General features: G+C 40.2%; 1 protein-coding gene across 18 annotated transcripts in view; it reads left to right on the top strand.

Moving 5' to 3' along the window:
• Positions 1-17183, top strand: part of PHACTR1 (phosphatase and actin regulator 1) — a 503766-nt gene that overhangs the window by 408060 nt on the left and 78523 nt on the right. For 11 of the 18 annotated variants that reach the window (XM_019742987.2, XM_019742983.2, XM_019742985.2 and 8 more), the window contains 2 exons: positions 12522-12689; positions 15012-15218. In XM_019742987.2, the coding sequence (XP_019598546.2) occupies positions 12522-12689; positions 15012-15218 (375 nt within the window). The remainder of the gene's footprint in view (positions 1-12521; positions 12690-15011; positions 15219-17183) is intronic. The other 7 variants (XM_019742988.2, XM_074335219.1, XM_074335214.1 and 4 more) reach the window with 1 other exon arrangement.

Genomic DNA, 17183 nt, shown 5'->3' with positions numbered 1-17183 from the left:
ACATGTGGCTAGTGGGTCCCTTCCTAGAGAGCTCAGCTAGAGAAACAGAGCTGTTTAAATTTTAAAATAACAATTTCCTGCCCCAACTCTAGCCATTAAGAATTTGTTTAAATCTTGGATTCCCGTCTTGGCTGGGCTTCCCTATTAACTACGGAAGGCCCCCTGCACAACGATGGATGATTCTGTGAGATTCACACTCTCATATGATAGCATAGGAGAGAAACTGTGACATTCTATTCATTTTGTATTCACTCCCTGTCCCAGTTGCATTTTTGACATCTGAATGCCCAGGAATAGAAATATGGTCAATCCCTTTTCAGCTGCAAACCTTGCGGCCAGAGTCATTATTTGGAAATTGTGGTCAGAGACATCAAATTTACATCATAGATGATGGAAGAACTGATGGGGTTGATATGAATTTGGTACCCAGAGCAGAGGAAAGAAACCACTCTAGGAAACAAACACCACAATTTGAAACAATGAGTTGTTTGCAACTGGGGACGCACTAAGAATTAACATGAGCAGTGGTTTGTTGACCATGAGGTCCAGGAAAAGGCAGCAAATGATGACAAGTCTGGCAGGAAACTGTTACAGGGAAATACAACTGAAACAACCTATGCAAGGTCAATGCTTTTGCCACTTTTGTGATAGGAAGTCATTGCAATCCACATATTTAATGGTTTAGACAAAAGTCTCCAAACCAGAGGGAAAAAACTGTTAACATCCAAATAGGATATTAAATCCAGAACAATAGCAATAAAATTTTAAAAAGCAAGGTGAAAGCGCAAAAACATGTACCATTCCATTGCATGTATGAAATCATCCAAAGTATCACAGAATCAATTAAGTTTTGAAATTTAAATAGTTTACACAGATTTTCAAGGTAGGTTCAAAAGGATTCTGTGAGTCACAAAGATGCCTGTATCAGACAATAAGCAACCTCATGGCTCCTGCAAAATTGCTCCTGCATCTAAGCTGGTCAGGATAATCCAAAGACTTCTGGCTGGAAATAAAGATGAAAGATAAACCATAAGGTTCTCTGACATGGATTCTGAAGATATAGGTTCCCTGATCCTACAGAATCCTGCAGTGTCTGCCTTAAATCTTGGTGGTGCACAGATACTTTTAAACACACACACATTCTCTCTCTCTTTTTGTCTCCCCCCCTTTCTACTCCCCACCACACACATACACACACACACACACACACACACACACACACGATGACTTTTCCTCACTGGGAAAGAAAAATGCACCAGAAGAGTCAGAGAAAGAGACTGTAGGGTTTTTTTGTTTTTTTAGAGGGGGTGAGGGATTTGTTTGTTTTATAAGTAAGACTTTTTCAATTCAAGTCTTTTTAAATGCTTGAAAGTCAAATACATTCTCAGTAAATAGGCAGTATTTAATAGGCACGTATTGCTTTATATGTATGTTTAAAATTCTACAGAATAATATCTAGCACCATTTTGTTTAATCACATCAACTCCCTGAACTCAGGCAAATTGAAGAAAATATCTCCAACGAAAGTCAACAAATTCCAGGGAGTCATTTCCAACTTCTTAGGTTTAAAGCTCTTTAATCTTTAATAAACTCCTTAGATCAATTATTTCTTAGGTAACTATTGCTTGGCACATCATTTTACTGACTGTGAAAACTGCTAGTGGCTTTAATTGCAATGATTTAAAGAGCTACTGGGATTCGCAAAAGCTTTTCAAAGCTCTGTACAGTCATATGCTGCACAACGACATTTTGGTCAGCAGTGGATCACATACACTTTTCTCTGGGCACAGCCTCCCATGCTGCCTTCCTGTCCGCTGTAAAGCAGGCACGATATTCTGTGTCCGCCTTACACTTTCTCCAGAGCAGTGAAAAATCAGTTCAGTGACCTCTGCAGGTTTTCTGGAGCCCTGGGGAAAGGTGTTGGGGAAGCGGCACTCTCAGCCTGCCCAGCGGACACGGAGCACTCCATTACTGAGACCGTGAACACACTGTCTGTTGTTCTCAATACTGGGATGTGTTGTATAACTGACATTTTGGTCAACAAGGAACCACACATGCAACAGTGGTTTCATAAGATTGTAATGTAGCTGAAAAATTCCTATTGCCTAGTGACGTCGTAGCTCACTTGTTTGTGGTGATGCCGGTGTGAGCAAATCTGCTGCCAGTTGTGTAAAAGTATAGCACATACAATTATGGACGGTACGTAGTACTTGGTAATGATAATAAATGAGCTGTTATTGGTTTATGCATTTTCTATACTTTTTGTCATCATTGTAGAGTGTATTCTTTCTCCTTATAAAACATTGTTTTCTATAAAACAGTATGCTGTGCTAACGTCAGCAGCAGCCTCATATATCTCATGTTTACTATATCCCTTGATTGCCTCATTTTCACTTGTGCTTGATTTAATCTCATGTTGTTTTATAAATTAGTGCAGCCTAAGTGTGTAGTGTTTATAAAGTCTACAGCAGTGTACAGTCATGTCCTGGCCTTCACACTCACTCACTCCTGCAGGCTCCATTCATGGTAAATAATCCGGTACAGATGTACCATTTTTTGTCTTTTTTTTAATCAATGTTCTTTTTTTCAGGTGTACAAAGCAATGTAATAGTTAGACATTTACACCCCTCATAAAGTGATAACCCCCCCAATCTACTACCCATCTGACAGCGTACATAGCTGTTACAATACCATTGACTATCTTCCCCATGCTGAACTCCACATCCTGTGACTATATATATATATATATATATATATATATATATATATATATTTAATTATAGTTGACATTCAATATTATTCTACTTCAGCTTCAGGTGTACTTATCCCCCTGATAAGTCCAGTACCCATCTGGCACCCTACATAATCTTTACAACATTATTAACTATATTCCCTATACTGTATTTCATATGACCATGACTATAACTACTAATTTGTATTTTCTAATCCCTTCACCTTCTCCCCCATTCCCACCTTCCATCTAGCAACTATCAGTTTTTTCTTTGTATCTCTGCCATTTTTTATCTTATACCATATTTTTATTTGGATATGTTTAAATACACAGATATTAATTACCATTGTGTTACAATTGCCTCCAATATTCAATATGGTAACATGTGTACAGACATGCAGCCTAGGAGCGATAGGCTGTGCCATACAGCCTCGGTGTGTAGTGGGCTGTAGCATCTGGGATTGTGTAAGTGCACTCCATGATGTTCACGTAACGACGAAATCCCCCAAGAACACATTTCTCAGAACGTATTGCCATTGTTAAGTGGCCCATGACAGTATATTGTTGCTAAAATGGCACATTTGTAGGTCGATGTCAGAAAAACATTGGATGACGTCTCTGTTTCATGGCTCACAAAAATTCGGGATCACTACCACCAGAGTGAACGTTTTCAGGAAGCACCCTCCGCTCTGTGGGTTACTTGTGAAGATGTGCTTTTTGGTTAAAGGGCATGTCTGAGAAACTAAATGAGAACATGGAATAGTCTGAACACTCTTGTCTCAAAGGGAAAAAGCCATTAGCAAACGCTCGCGTGAGCTCTTCATACATGTCTTCACGAAGGTAGATTATTTTTTCTTAACGTAGGTGACTTCATTTTTCTATTTTGCTTTAATTACAGTTCACCCTTGAACAGCATGGGTTTGAACTGTGCGGATTCACTTGTACATGGATTATTTTCCAATAAGTACTGTAAATGTATTTTCTCTTCCTTATAATTTTCTTAACATTTTCTTTGCTCTAACTTACTTTTGTAAGAAGACAGTTTATAATACATATACCATACAAAATATATGTGTTTATGTTTTCAATAAGGCTTCTGTTCAACAGTAGGTTATGAGTAGCAACGTTTTGAGGGAGTCAAAAGTTACATGTGGATCTTCAACTGCACGAGGGTCGATGCCCCTGACCCCCACATTGTTCACGGGTCAACTGTATAGCCATTGATGCTCATCAGGAAATTAAAATGTGTTTGAATTTTCACAAGCGTGCGTGTGTAAATTCTACACATTCGTGTGACTAACAAAGAGGCAGTATAGCTAACACTTCCTAATGTTTTCAGCTTCAAATTGTCACATGACACTTGAGTTACATAGTGATTTTTCTTTACAATGGAAGCATAAACGTGGCCATAATGCCCTTTATTATGCTTCTCTACAAGTACTACAGTCTCAGAATTTGACTTTTAACTGACAATTAAGTCTTGTTTATAACGGATTGCCATATTGTTCTTTTGCTATCCTTAAGGAATTAACATTTCAAAATAAGTCATTTTCAATGAGCTCACACATACTATTTCCCCGAAAACAAGCCCTAGCGGGACAATCAGCTCTAATGCATCTTTTGGAGCAAAAATTAATATAAGATCCGGTATTATATTATATTATATTGTATTGCATTATATTATATTATATTATATTATATTATATTATATTATATTATATTATATTATATTGCATTATGTTATATTATATTATATTATATTATATTATATTATATTATATTAAAGACCGGGTCTTATATTATAGTAAAATAAGACTGGGTATTATATTAATTTTTGCTCCAAAAAACTCATTAGAGCTGATTGTCCAGCTAGGTCTTATTTTCGGGGAAACACAGTACATGATAAACTCCTAAAATATCATTTCAGGTGTTGTTATAATTACTATTACACATAAAATGTCCAGCGTATTTCTTGATACTGAAGATGCTCCAAATGCTTCAAAACACTCCAAAAATGTTTTTTTCACCATGTCTTTCACCTTTCCTTTCTTCTTCCTTGTCTTTCTACTATGTAGAAGCTTTTTATGTAGAGCACAAACCTCTAGCTCTATACTAAAACTTTACATACCAGTTTTTTAAAAATAAAAACAAAATATTTAGCTAAAAATAAACCTGAAATCCATCAATGCACTTCCTAGTTCTTGATGTAATATGCCCAAATAGAATAAGTCATACAAGAAAAAGAAAATCTAAATGAAGAAATGATTTGCTATTTTAGCTTATCTGTTATTTCAGGCTTATTTGCAAGTTTTTTTATTTTGTTGTTTTGTTTTGTTTGGAGGACAGAGACTTCTTATTTCTTCCAACTGTCATACAGATAATACTTTGATCTGGAAGGAAATTGGGTCTCATGTAAGAGTCCTTTTGTTTTCAAGGGACAGAAACTGAGGTCCCAGAACTTAAGTGACTTGTTGCAAGCTAATGATGGCAAAAACAAGAATATAGCTCTTCCTGTGTTCAGAATCTGCCCTTGTCCAGTGTACCTGCTGCTTCTCTCCCCTCCCCCACCAGCTCTCCTGAGAATGACTTCGGGGTGCTCACCAGCACAGCTGTTTACTGAGAAGCAGGCCTCCCAGGAGAGCATGGGTTCTTTCATAACAGCATCCCTTTCTATCGCCTGTCAGTGGCTCCTTCAATTTCTTTTTACCTGAGATGGAACAGCATCCTCTTCCCTTGAGTCCCCAGACTATAAAGGATTTGAGTGGCCCAATATTAGCACTCTTCTTCCCTGAGTTTCTGAACCATTTTAGGGATAAGACAAGTGGGAGATCAAAGTGCAGGGTATCACCTTTATTACTGATAAAGGCTAGTTTGAAAGAAGTCATTGATGGGCCTGCTAACTCTCTGCTTGTGCCATCCCCACAAGCCTAGATCTCAAAATCAGCCTCCCAAAACAGAAAGTCTGAGTCCTGAATCAACCCTAGTGCAAGGTGGAGAGGGAAGAACTTACACTGCAGCCCCTATGCTTTACCTTTTGGGTAGATTCGCTCCACCTGGTGGAGAAACAGGGACCAGTGGTTGCACCCTCGCAGTGAGGTAACTGTGGAGAGGGGTAAGGAGATGGACAAAAATGAGGGCTTAGAAAATGCCTCAAGAAATCGGGATGAGGGATGAGGAAACGGTTTTCCCCTAACAAACACTATTATTTTTTCATTTAACAACGTGGCCTGCAGATTTTGTTTTTTTAGAAACGTAAGTATTTTTACAGAAAAACAGTTAATCATTAAACCCTACTTATAGCTTGCCAAATACACTTCAGAACTTTGCCAACCTGCATCCATTCTTCATTTTGATGTTTTTATAATCAACATGTACATGTTGTTTTCTGTTCCGGTTTTTGTACTTGACATTGTTTCAAACACATTTTTTTTGTATCTGCGGCAGCCACATGGTCACTTCATTTACATTTCTCTCCTTCTTAGCAAGACTGTGCATTTGACAAGTGGCACCTGGGACTTGATTTTTACTTCTTTGTACAAATACTGTTCATACTTGAAATAGTTATTTTTTTATTAGCTATAGTTAGCTCAGATTTCCCCATTTTGCTGGATTCTTTTTATATTTGTTGAATAGCATTTTATTTGGCAAATGAAAGTAAAGCTTTATGAGTGAGTCAAAACTATCCATCTTGCTTCCCTCTTGCACAGCCTGAATAAATAAATATGTATGTGCTCACATGTGAGTGCTACACACACACGTTTATACTATTTAGTCTAGTGTTGAAGTTTTATTTTTAGTTTTTTAATCTGTGTGAAATTTATTGCTGTAATGATTCTATATGTAGATATTGAACAATTCTTTTGAGCAATTCTTTATACTCATATTCAACTATTATTTATTAAAGAAAGACTAGAAATACACTTTTAAACATAGGTTTCTATATAAACCATGATGCATATCCTAGAAAATAAGATTCAGTGCTGAGCTTAAGTTTACATTATAGAACTTTTTGTTTTTCAGAATTAATATGTTTTTATCTTAACCTTCAAAGAATCATGAACCCTGAGCCTACTCACAACAAAATGTCTGTCTTTCATACAACTTTTAAAGAAACTGTTATTACGTAGATATCCATTGAAAACCTGAAAGAATTCTAGTGGCCCATTTTCCATGGTGACGTCATCTATATAAAAATCTTAGGCTAACCTTAAGTTTTGAGACAATTTAATTGATCAGAAACTGATGTCAGTCACCCTAAAACTAGAGTATGTCTAAAGCAAAATAAACAATAACAAAACAATAATTTAAAAAATCACTTTGAATGTAGTCACAAAGGTGACATCCAGTTATAAGTGGACACAATTCCTAAACAAACTAAAACAAAACAAAGACATTTTTAATGTATGTTTTAGGCCAATCATCTGGATCACAAATTTTACGTAAATCATGCTTTTAGAATATTTAAAAAATTCTGTGCAAGACAAGATCCTCCTCTAATATGTGGTCTCCATCTACTCTGAGCACAAGCCTGCTATCTTCCTTCGCCCCTTATGTTTCTTCATCCACTTCTCAGGGTTTAACTCCTCTGGCTTCTTTCCCCAACTCTCACAACCAGCTAGCTCACACTAATTACTCTGTGCGTCTGCTTTTCTGCATTTCTTCATCGCATCTTGCCAGCCCACTGCCTTCCCCAGGACACATCTGTTTCCTCCTTGGCATTTGGCCCGATGCCTGCTTGGCTTACGGAAGGAGACACAGACAGGGTGTGGTGAAGCTCCAGGGACGAGGCAGCAGACTGGGCAGTAGTCGCTACCTGTAGCCTAGGAGCTAATAGAAAACATCTGCCTTCCTCACAAGGTGTTTGAGAGAGTTGGCAGTTTCTGGTATGTGACACATTAATTATAGGCTCTCAACAGGTGTTTATGAATTGAGTGATTTAATTCAGTCTCACCTTTCCCTTCATTCTCCTTGTTGTGGTGTTAACTTGACTCTACCCACGTCTTCATTTCTTATGCCTCATGAGAAGAGGAGACTAAGGCTGGCACAATGTCCGTGGCTGGTTCTCTACCTTAGATCCACTGCTGTCTGCATTTCCCCATTTGATATTCATGACACTGATGTGCATTCACTTCTGCATTCTATTCTCTCCCACTTCTGTGATCTGATTCTACCTTGTTATACATGTCTGCATCTGACTCAGACTTTATTTCTCCACTCGACCCTGCTGCTCTCTCCAGTCCCATTGTCCTTTGTGACAAGTTCATCTTCATGATCTATGGTTAAACAATGCAACCTCCTGGTTTCTTGTCCTCTCTGAGGTTTAAACCAGCCATCTTTGTTTCATGTAGCCAGATAAACAGCATTTCCTGCCCCAAACCTCATCATGAGAAGGCACTGTTGCCATTCCAGGTTCTCTTGCCTCACCAACTCAGTGGTTCTCAAAGTGTGGAACCCTAACCAGCAAAAGCAGTGTTAGCATCAGCCAAGCACTTGTTAGATATTGCACTCTTGGTGTCACCTCAGACCTACTGGATTGGAAACGCTGAGGGTGGGGCCCAGCAATCCGTGTTTCATCTGCCCCCTCACGGAATTGTGATGCCCACTAAAGTTTGGGAACCACTGCCTCAACTCATCTGTTCTCTTCTCCTGCCTTCTCCCTTCCTCCTAGTCACACTTTACTAATGCCAGTAGGACACATCTTATGGTTGGACATCATTGTATGCCATTTTGAAAACCATTATTATTATTATCACAGATCATTTTGGAAGATCACCTAAAACATCAAAATAATTTACCATAGTCAGGGAACTCTTTCTCAGCCATGATAACAAGAGAAAGCAATGATCTAGATAAAAGTACAAATACTCCATAAGACTTATCTTGATCAGGGAGGTTAAATTCTTCCTGGAAAAATATGTTTTTCTAATGCTACTAAAATTATGCTGGTAAAGGTGTTGATACACTGTTCTAGGTTGGTGCAAAAGTAATTGTGGTTTTAAAGGTTAAAAACAATTGCAAAAACCACAATTATGAATCTAATAGTAAATAGTAAAAGGCATGAAGACCCTCAGTCGTCTTCAAGTTAATCAAACTTAGAATTACCAAGCATTAGGAGTTCCCAGCAAGTTCCTTCGCTTGATGATGAGTATATGGAGTCCATTACATTAATGTTTCTACTGTTGTGTATGTTTGAAAATGTCATAGTAAAAAATTGTAAATATAATAACAATTACTTAACAATGACAGCATCATTCTACCCCCATGTTATATGAATCCAAATCAAATGGTTTTCACTTTTGTCACTACCAAGCTTGGTCATAAATAATATCGATAATGAATTTGTATCTATTGAATGGTTTTAATTACTTCTAGATATGTATGTGTGATGTGTGATCAAACAATACAGTGAATGTTTAAATGTAAAAAAAAAGTTATTACAGTAAAAGACACATTGCCATTAATCCCCCTCAGAATACTCCCCCTCACTTCAAACACACTGATCCCACCATCCTTGCCCCTTTCTGAAGCAGCTCTGGAAGTCCTCTTTCATGAGTGTCTTTAGTTGTGCTGTCATGGCTGCCTCGATGTCCTGAATTGATTCAAAATGTTTACCTTTCATGGTCGTTTTGATTTGGGGGAAGAGCCAGAAGTTGCATGGTACCAAATCCAGTGAATAAGGTGGATGAGGACACACCGTAATGTTTTTATTTGACAGAAATTGCTGTAACAGAAGCGATGTGTGACAGCAGAGCCTTTCATTGTGATCACAAAATATGGTGAATGCTGCTGCCGAGGGCCATCCAACAGAAAGGCAGGGCTCTTCAATACAGGAAGCAGTGAGTGGAACCTTAGTAACAGTGTGTGACAAGTTTCACCTTGTTCGGGGCAGTCAGTCAGGTGTGAACTATGGTTGAGAGAAGGTGTGTTTTAAAGTGTGCCATAAATCATCCTCCATCATGACAACGCTCCGTGTCACACATCACTTCTGGTATATGGCAATTTCTGTCAAATAAAAACATTACGGTGTGTCCTCATCCACTGGATCTGGCAACGTGCAACTTCTGGCTCTTCCCCAAAGTCAGAATGGTTCAGGACATGGAGGCAGCCATGACCGCGCATCTAAAGATACCCATGAAAGAGGACTTCCAGAATTGCTTCAGAAAGTGGCAAGAATGATGGGATAAGTGTGTTTGAAGTGGCAGTGGGGGGTGGGGGGGTTATTTTGAGGGGGATTAATGGCAATGTCTTTCATTGTAATAATTTTTTTATTTAAACATTCACCATATTTGCTCACAACTCATAAATAGATAAAACATGATTATCAATGTTAATGTTGTAGAAATGACCAAAAGCTAAGAAGTTTATGTGATCTGTACATTGCTGCTGTATAAATAGTAAAACCCTTTAGAAAAACAATTTCGCTAAGTCCAGGTATGTGTTGGAGACATTAAATTATTAATACATATAAATTTCATTCATAGGCATCTTTTCTAAAGGGGGAGAAATCTAACTGCAGAAAAGATTTTGTACAAGAAGATGGCCAGCAGAACTTTCTTTTTTCATAATAGCATAAAACATTTGACTTTCCTTTATGACCAACCACAGGGAGATAGCTAAATAAACATTAGTATATTCATCTAATATAATCAGTTAAGATAATAGTTTTGCAAATTATAATGCTATATAATAGTAAAAAGAAAAGACACAAACTTTGATACATAGTAAGATCACAACTATGAAAACTATGCACAGAAAAAGAAACTGTGTCTGTTAGGGTGGCCGATATGATCAGTTTCTTATTTCTTCTTTTTTTCTCTTGTTTTTATTTTTTCAGTAGAAATGTAAATTTAGAAATTATGACAGTGGAATTCCCAAGATTATTTTGTCTCCACAGTGGTTTGGGCCTTTGTCACTTAGCAAGGTACTTTTAATTCATGGGAGTTACATTTTTTGACAGTTAACAGTCCCAAGAAGAGAGATTAATGTTGCTACTCTATTACTAGCTGAGCCTCTGGCACTAAGCCAGCTGCCTTGGTGAACCCAAGGTTCACAGAGAGAGTCTAAAGTAATCCAACTGCAGTTGTGTCTTTATTCCCAATGTTGTGTCTAGGGTACTTCTAGCTGTTACAATGGATAGCAGTCATTCCATTGCAGGTCTGCCCCAAAGAAGCAGAACTGGAGCAAGAGTGCTGAAACGCTTCCTCCTCTGGTTCTCTCGCCCAAGACTTTTATTACACTTGGAACATCCAAAATCAAAGTGGTTTCCTAAAGATGTGTTAAACTGAATGGCAGCTGTGTCGTTATTCCACCAACTGGGAACTTGAAGCGGAGCTACTTCCCACAGCATCAGTTTGAACACGCTAAATTAAAGCACGTTAAGAGGAATCCGGCCCATACCTGATGGGGTGGTGATGGAGTAACACACACCCGCAGCCTTTCACATCCTGAAGACTCTGGGTTCAGCTGTGTACTACATGGCATTGGCCTTAGAGTCTGTTCTTCTCTTGTTAGTGAGGAGTAGTAATCATACTGCTAATCACAAGTATAAGAACTACCGCTACCATTTGGGGCATACAAACAGGCCGAATGAAAATCTTCAGATGTCTGTGATGTACATTATCTGCTTCATATGGTTTTTTGGTGTTCATTGTATTTTTTTCTATGTTTCTAGAAGGTTCAGGTCAAATATCATATGTCCTTGAACCGTATGTTATCTAAAGCCTGTTTTATAGGTTACTCTGTTGAATATACATTTCATCGGGCCAATTCCAACTGGGGGGGGGGGGGTACGGTGGCTGGCAGAGGCTCCTTTGCCACCAGATATCATTAAGTATAATATTAAAGCCTTGGGAGGAGCATAGCAAAAGGAAAGGATTATATATCCAAAATTAACCTTGGAGTCATTTCTACAAGCAAATCTTCTTTCTTCCAGTTTTAAGGCAGGTGTTTGCTTTGCTGGTTTCTGTGTTTCTGACTAAGCATTGCTCAGTGTTTCATTAGATATTTACTCATCTTCCTGAAACAGCTTTCAGTCCTCTTTAAAAATTAATTTGACTTTAACGTCTAGTTATCCAGACTCCCCTAGGCTAAGATGAAATCACACTGGGGGATTTTGATCCAACAAATGGCCGTTGAGCAGGAGCCTTTGAGCTTCCACCCTGGTGTTAACTAGCTGCCCCTTGTTTTGTGGAGACTGAAACTTGATCAGAGCCTGCGGCCCACGTGGTGGAGTGACCCCTGGTGGGCACTGGGAGATTTCCACGCACTTCCTAACATCCTTGGGGCCCTGCCGCCCTTCAGCTGGGATTTGGGCAGAGGTAAAGAGAAGACGGGATGAGTTTTTGCCTATGGCCTTGAACCACCATGCTTTGGGCGCTTGTTCAATGATATGGCACTCTTTACTCGTGGGAATTCCTAATCCTGGTTTTCTAATCTTTGAGGCTTGCTCAGTTTTCCCAAGTTTTCAAAAATTCTGAAACAAAATTCGTTTTAATTCACTTTCATTAAAAAGGAAAAACAGACAAAAGTTGGTAGGTTACAGTGAGAGAGATGGAGAAGAAACAGGCAATTGGCTAAAGCTCATAGGAAATTGTTGTCCTGGTGGTTAGACGTTATACCTCTAACAATAAAACAAATGTCTTAAAAGCAAATGGACAAGTATAGACTTTACATACTGACATTGATAAAGATTGTTCAAAAGCGTCTTAACTCAGTTAGCAGGCTACAGATGTCACCCTTCCCTGGGAAGCAGGCGTTGTCTAACTCTGCACTCTCCTTCTCGCTCTGACAGACGGGGAGCTCTCCATATCAAATGAGGACGACTCCCTGGAAAATGGACAGTCCCTGAGTGCCAGCCAGCTGTCTTTGCCTGCCCTGTCCGAGATGGAGCCGGTCCCAATGCCCAGGGATCCCTGCTCATATGAGGTGCTCCAACCATCTGACATCATGGATGGGACAGGTAATGCCCCTGGCAGAGTTGTCGCGTAGGCCGCAGCATGTGGTGTGAGGGAGCTTTGGCCTGCCTGGCCTTGGGTTCTATTGTGAACCATCTGAACCCAAGAATCTCCTGGAAATGGGGACAAAACTGACCAACTAGTACATACTGAGTATTAAAATATGGAGGATTATTTGCAGTTCTTGTCCTATAGCTTTTAAAGATATTTTTATGACCTTACTCTCTTTAAAGAAGATATGAAGGTAAGGCAGTGGCGGGGGGTGAGGGCGTGGTAGAAGAAGGAAAAGGGGTTGAAATATATGGTGATGGAAGGAGATTTGACTTTGGGTGGTGAACACACAATACAATATATATATATAGGTGATGTATTTTAGAAATGTACACTTGAAACCTATACAATTTTACTTACCACTTTCACCCCAATAAATGTAATAAATAAAAAAATAATCATTAGAAAAGAAGACATGCCCTGTTTTTATAATATTGATGATTTAAACTGTCATTGTATTGTTTTCTAACACTCATTTCTGTTAAGATGAAGCTAACAAATCCTACACTTCTCTATGGTACCTGTCTAATCACCTGTTCGTAAGGCCCCCACATGCCTTTTAATCCTAGTCCCAGTATACCAATTAATGGTTATATCAATTTAGAAAATTGTATCAGTTTACTGTATCTAATCAATTAATGTGATCATTGGCTATCAAATTGTATACAATTTGCTGGTTAACTTGTATCCTGCCAACAGATGATTTTGATGCCATCTGACTGTCACTCCCTCTTTGGTCCAAAGCCTTCTGAGTGGCCAATACCCACTTCTTCAGGAGATTTGCAGGATAGTCCTCGTTAGCCTGAAGATGGGACCCTCCCGACAACCAGGAAGGACAAGTCCTTGTTGTCAGGAGACAGGCCTGGGGGAAGGGACCTCTTGGAATATCTGGAGTGGGTAGAAAAGCCACATCCTTTCTCCACACCTGGTGCGGAGTCGACATCAGCAAAGTTCGTATGGGGGGATGGGAAAGATGGTGTTTCACAGAGTCACTTCCCAGGCTTCACTTTGGGTCTGGGTGAGTTATTGCTCCATCTGTGTCCAACACTGATAAGAACAGTCTCCTGCGACACAGGGAGAATTTAGCACTCATGAGGATTATTTGCAGGGCTTTGATGCTGCAGGGAACACCCAGATTAGAGAGGAAGAAGAGGGTGGGGAGGAATCGTTTCTAGGCATTCTTATTATAACAGTGATGGGAGGAAGGAAGAGATGCAACTGAGTTACATCCCCCCAGCCCCCAAGCTGGGGAGATTTTTCCAGCTAAAGCCGTGAACTGTGTTTTTTATCCAACCTTCCTTGTGACATTGAATCAGATGGGTTTGATTGGCATAGTGAGAGCTGTCGTCCCAGAGAAGTCACAGAGTTTCAGTCTGTCATGAGCCAGACGGCCACCATGGTCAGGCCTGTGCCACCAGCCATGACAGCTCATCACTGGAACCAGTTGTGGCCCCGCATACATGAAAGGAAGAGTTAGGCCCAATGCAGAACAAAGAGAAATGGGGCAACTCGAAACAAGAAAACCGTAACTCTGGCAAGTGCGAGGAGAGAGGCAGGGGGAAGACAAAAAGGTGTTGAATTGGAGCATCCGTCACCTCGTCAAGGTGCGTAAGAGCTGCAGGGGCAGGAGGCACCCCTCAAATTGCAGGGTGCCCTCTGGAGGCTGCTGCCCACTTGGACGGCTCCAGAACCTGAGGCGCAACCGCCCCAGCAGTGGCATGGCCTACCTGTGTCACTTCCAGGCTGTCTTCAGTACCTGCTGTCCCTGGGAGCAGGGACATGTGACACCCGGCAAGCTAAGATAAGAATCCGCTCTCTCTTCCTCCCCAGCAAAAGGGAGGCAGGCCCTTTGGGACTGATGTTTCGTGCTGGTTTCAGCCAGACGGGGCTCCTTGTCGCTGATCCACTGCTCCTGTCATCTGTTGATTATTTCTGTCGTCCCATGGATCACATCTTAGAGCACCCATAGGACTTACGTTATAAACACTGAGATTAAAGTGGTCAAGCTTTGGGTAGTTTTGAGAAAACGTCCTCTTCCTTTTTCTCCCTCTTGCTCCTTCCACCTCTCCCTCTCCTGCCTCTGCCTTCCCCTTACCCCCTCCCTTCACTGGATTTCTGGTGTCCTCTCTTTAACTCTCTACACATATGTGACAACGTGGAATCATTGGTGCTCTGCTGTGTTGCTAACCTGCGTCTCTGTCCTGTGTGCGCCTGTCAACCCCACCTGCACTGCATTTGTGTAATGTCTTCTGTGTGTCATGTGGTTGTCCCCTCAGTGTCTGAAGAGAGTCCTTCTGCCAGTGAGTCTGGAGTCCTCCTGTCCCAAGATCCTTCAGCCAAACCAGTCCTGCTACTGCCCCCCAAAAAACCTGCTGCTTTCTCTGGAGACCATGAGGAGACCCCAGTGAAGCAGCTGTCCCTTCTCAAGCAACCCCCTGCCCTGCCTCCCAAACCCACTGCCAGGATTGCCAACCACTTAACAGGTGAGTCAAGAAGTCTCTGGGGGCGTGCCGCCCTCCCTTCCCTTCAAGGGATATTCTCTTCTCTCTTTTTCTTTTGACCTGAAGCCTGATATACCTCTTTGGTTGTTCTGTGGGACGTGTGGGTGTTTCCATGTGTGTCTTGGAACACGCAGTCGTGGCCTGGGTTTGTGTGTTTGTGTCAAGAAGCATTCGATATACACTTACCAGTCATGTGCCAAGAGCCTTCAGTCGCATGTATCTGTAAATATGTACATTGGTATCTATGTGACTAATTCAAGATTATTTGCCCATCTAGGTGAATTAGACTTGATGTCAAAATCTTTGCAAAGATAAAGAGTAATGCCGTATTCCCTTCATAATGAGTTTGTCAAAGCTTTAAAATTTTTGTTTTTAAATTATTGATCTGAAGCCCAACATATTTCTTCTATTAAAATTTATGTCTGTGCTGTCCTCTTAAAAATAAAAATAAAAAGCAAAGACAATAATCTGAAAAATATTGTGGGAAATAGTTTTAAAAGAAGAATGAGCTTAGGCATGGTGTCCTAAAATGATTTTTATATTTTCATTTTTAAAGTGTTACTTAACGAATATACCCACAGCTATTAAATTGGGCATCTAGTAAATTGCACTTCCCTGCATATTAGCACATGCAGCAGATACCACTTTGTGGTTTGAGGTTGTGGTGTGTCAGAGATGAAAGATTTCAGAGGGTCATTTCTCCAACCTTGATAGTAATGCCATCTGATACTGAGCGACTGCCATTTTGCAATGTCTTTGGTCTTTTTATAGTTTCTGTTGATCTCTGTACATATTTTGTAAGATGGAACAGGATAGAAATTGGGAAGAATATTCACTGATTTTACAGTAGAAAAACTGAGGTTCAAGAAAACTAAGCGACTTTTCCAGGGCCGGCAGGAATTCTGCAGTAGAGCCACGATTAGACCCTGTGTTTCCCAACTCCTAGTTCAGTGTGTGTTGTGCTAGGACAGCAGGATGTCTCTCATGTGATGCTGAGTTTTATTAGAGTCCAACTTAAACATAGGGTTGTGTCAAACCTCTCTATCCATGTGTGCGTCCATCCAAGTCAGATATTTGTGGTTCAGGAGAGCAAATCTCCATCTACAGGAACTGTCCAACACATTAATAACACTTTAGATCAGTGCCCCAAAATTTAAATGCATAGAAAACCACAAAGGAGAAAATGCCCTCATAAGCCTCCCTCTAAGAGCGGCACCACTGTCCATCTACCTAGCAAATAAAAATGAAATACTGCTACACACCGTCTTTTATCACCTGCTTTGTGCACTCAGTGATATCTTGTGAACTGATTCTCATGTTAGTGAATATTCCAGAGCATGATTTTGTTAGCTGCTTGGTGTAGATCAGGATTTATTTGACTGACCTCTTAGGGGCTTTTCGTCTTCTCTGTTGTAAAAAAAATAAAAATAAACAACCGCAAACATCCTGAACAGCATACATTTTATTTTTATAAGCATCTCTGAGTTTTCTCTAATTTGTTTCCAGAATTAGAATTGCTCATTTATATATACAGTGGACTCTTGCACAACACAGGGGTTAGGGATGCCGACCCACACCCACACCATTGAAAATCTGCTTTTGACTTCCTAAAGACCCTCTAAAAGCATGTATGGGGCTTGGTCCAGGACTCCCAAGAATACCAAACTCCAAGGATGCTCAAAGCCCTGTGTAACATGGCGTAGAATAATGCATACAGTTGGCCCTTCACAGCAACAGCTTCCCAACCACTGATCGAAAACAGTACAGGTAGCCACTGAAAAAAATCTGTGTATAAGTGGACCCACACAGTGCAAACCTGTGTTGTTCAAGGGTCAACTGTATCTGTAGAAAACAGATGACCATCAAGAGTGACACTTGTAGTTCAGTGCAGTCCGATAAAAGGTTATTGGAGATGCTGAAGCTTGAGCTGACCCTTAACGCCTGAAG

The sequence above is a fragment of the Rhinolophus sinicus genome, linkage group LG06 (genome assembly GCF_036562045.2).
Source record: "Rhinolophus sinicus isolate RSC01 linkage group LG06, ASM3656204v1, whole genome shotgun sequence".
Lineage (NCBI taxonomy): Eukaryota > Metazoa > Chordata > Mammalia > Chiroptera > Rhinolophidae > Rhinolophus > Rhinolophus sinicus.
The sequence above is the reverse complement of the archived record's forward strand: the minus strand, read 5'-3'. Positions and strand labels throughout refer to the sequence as shown.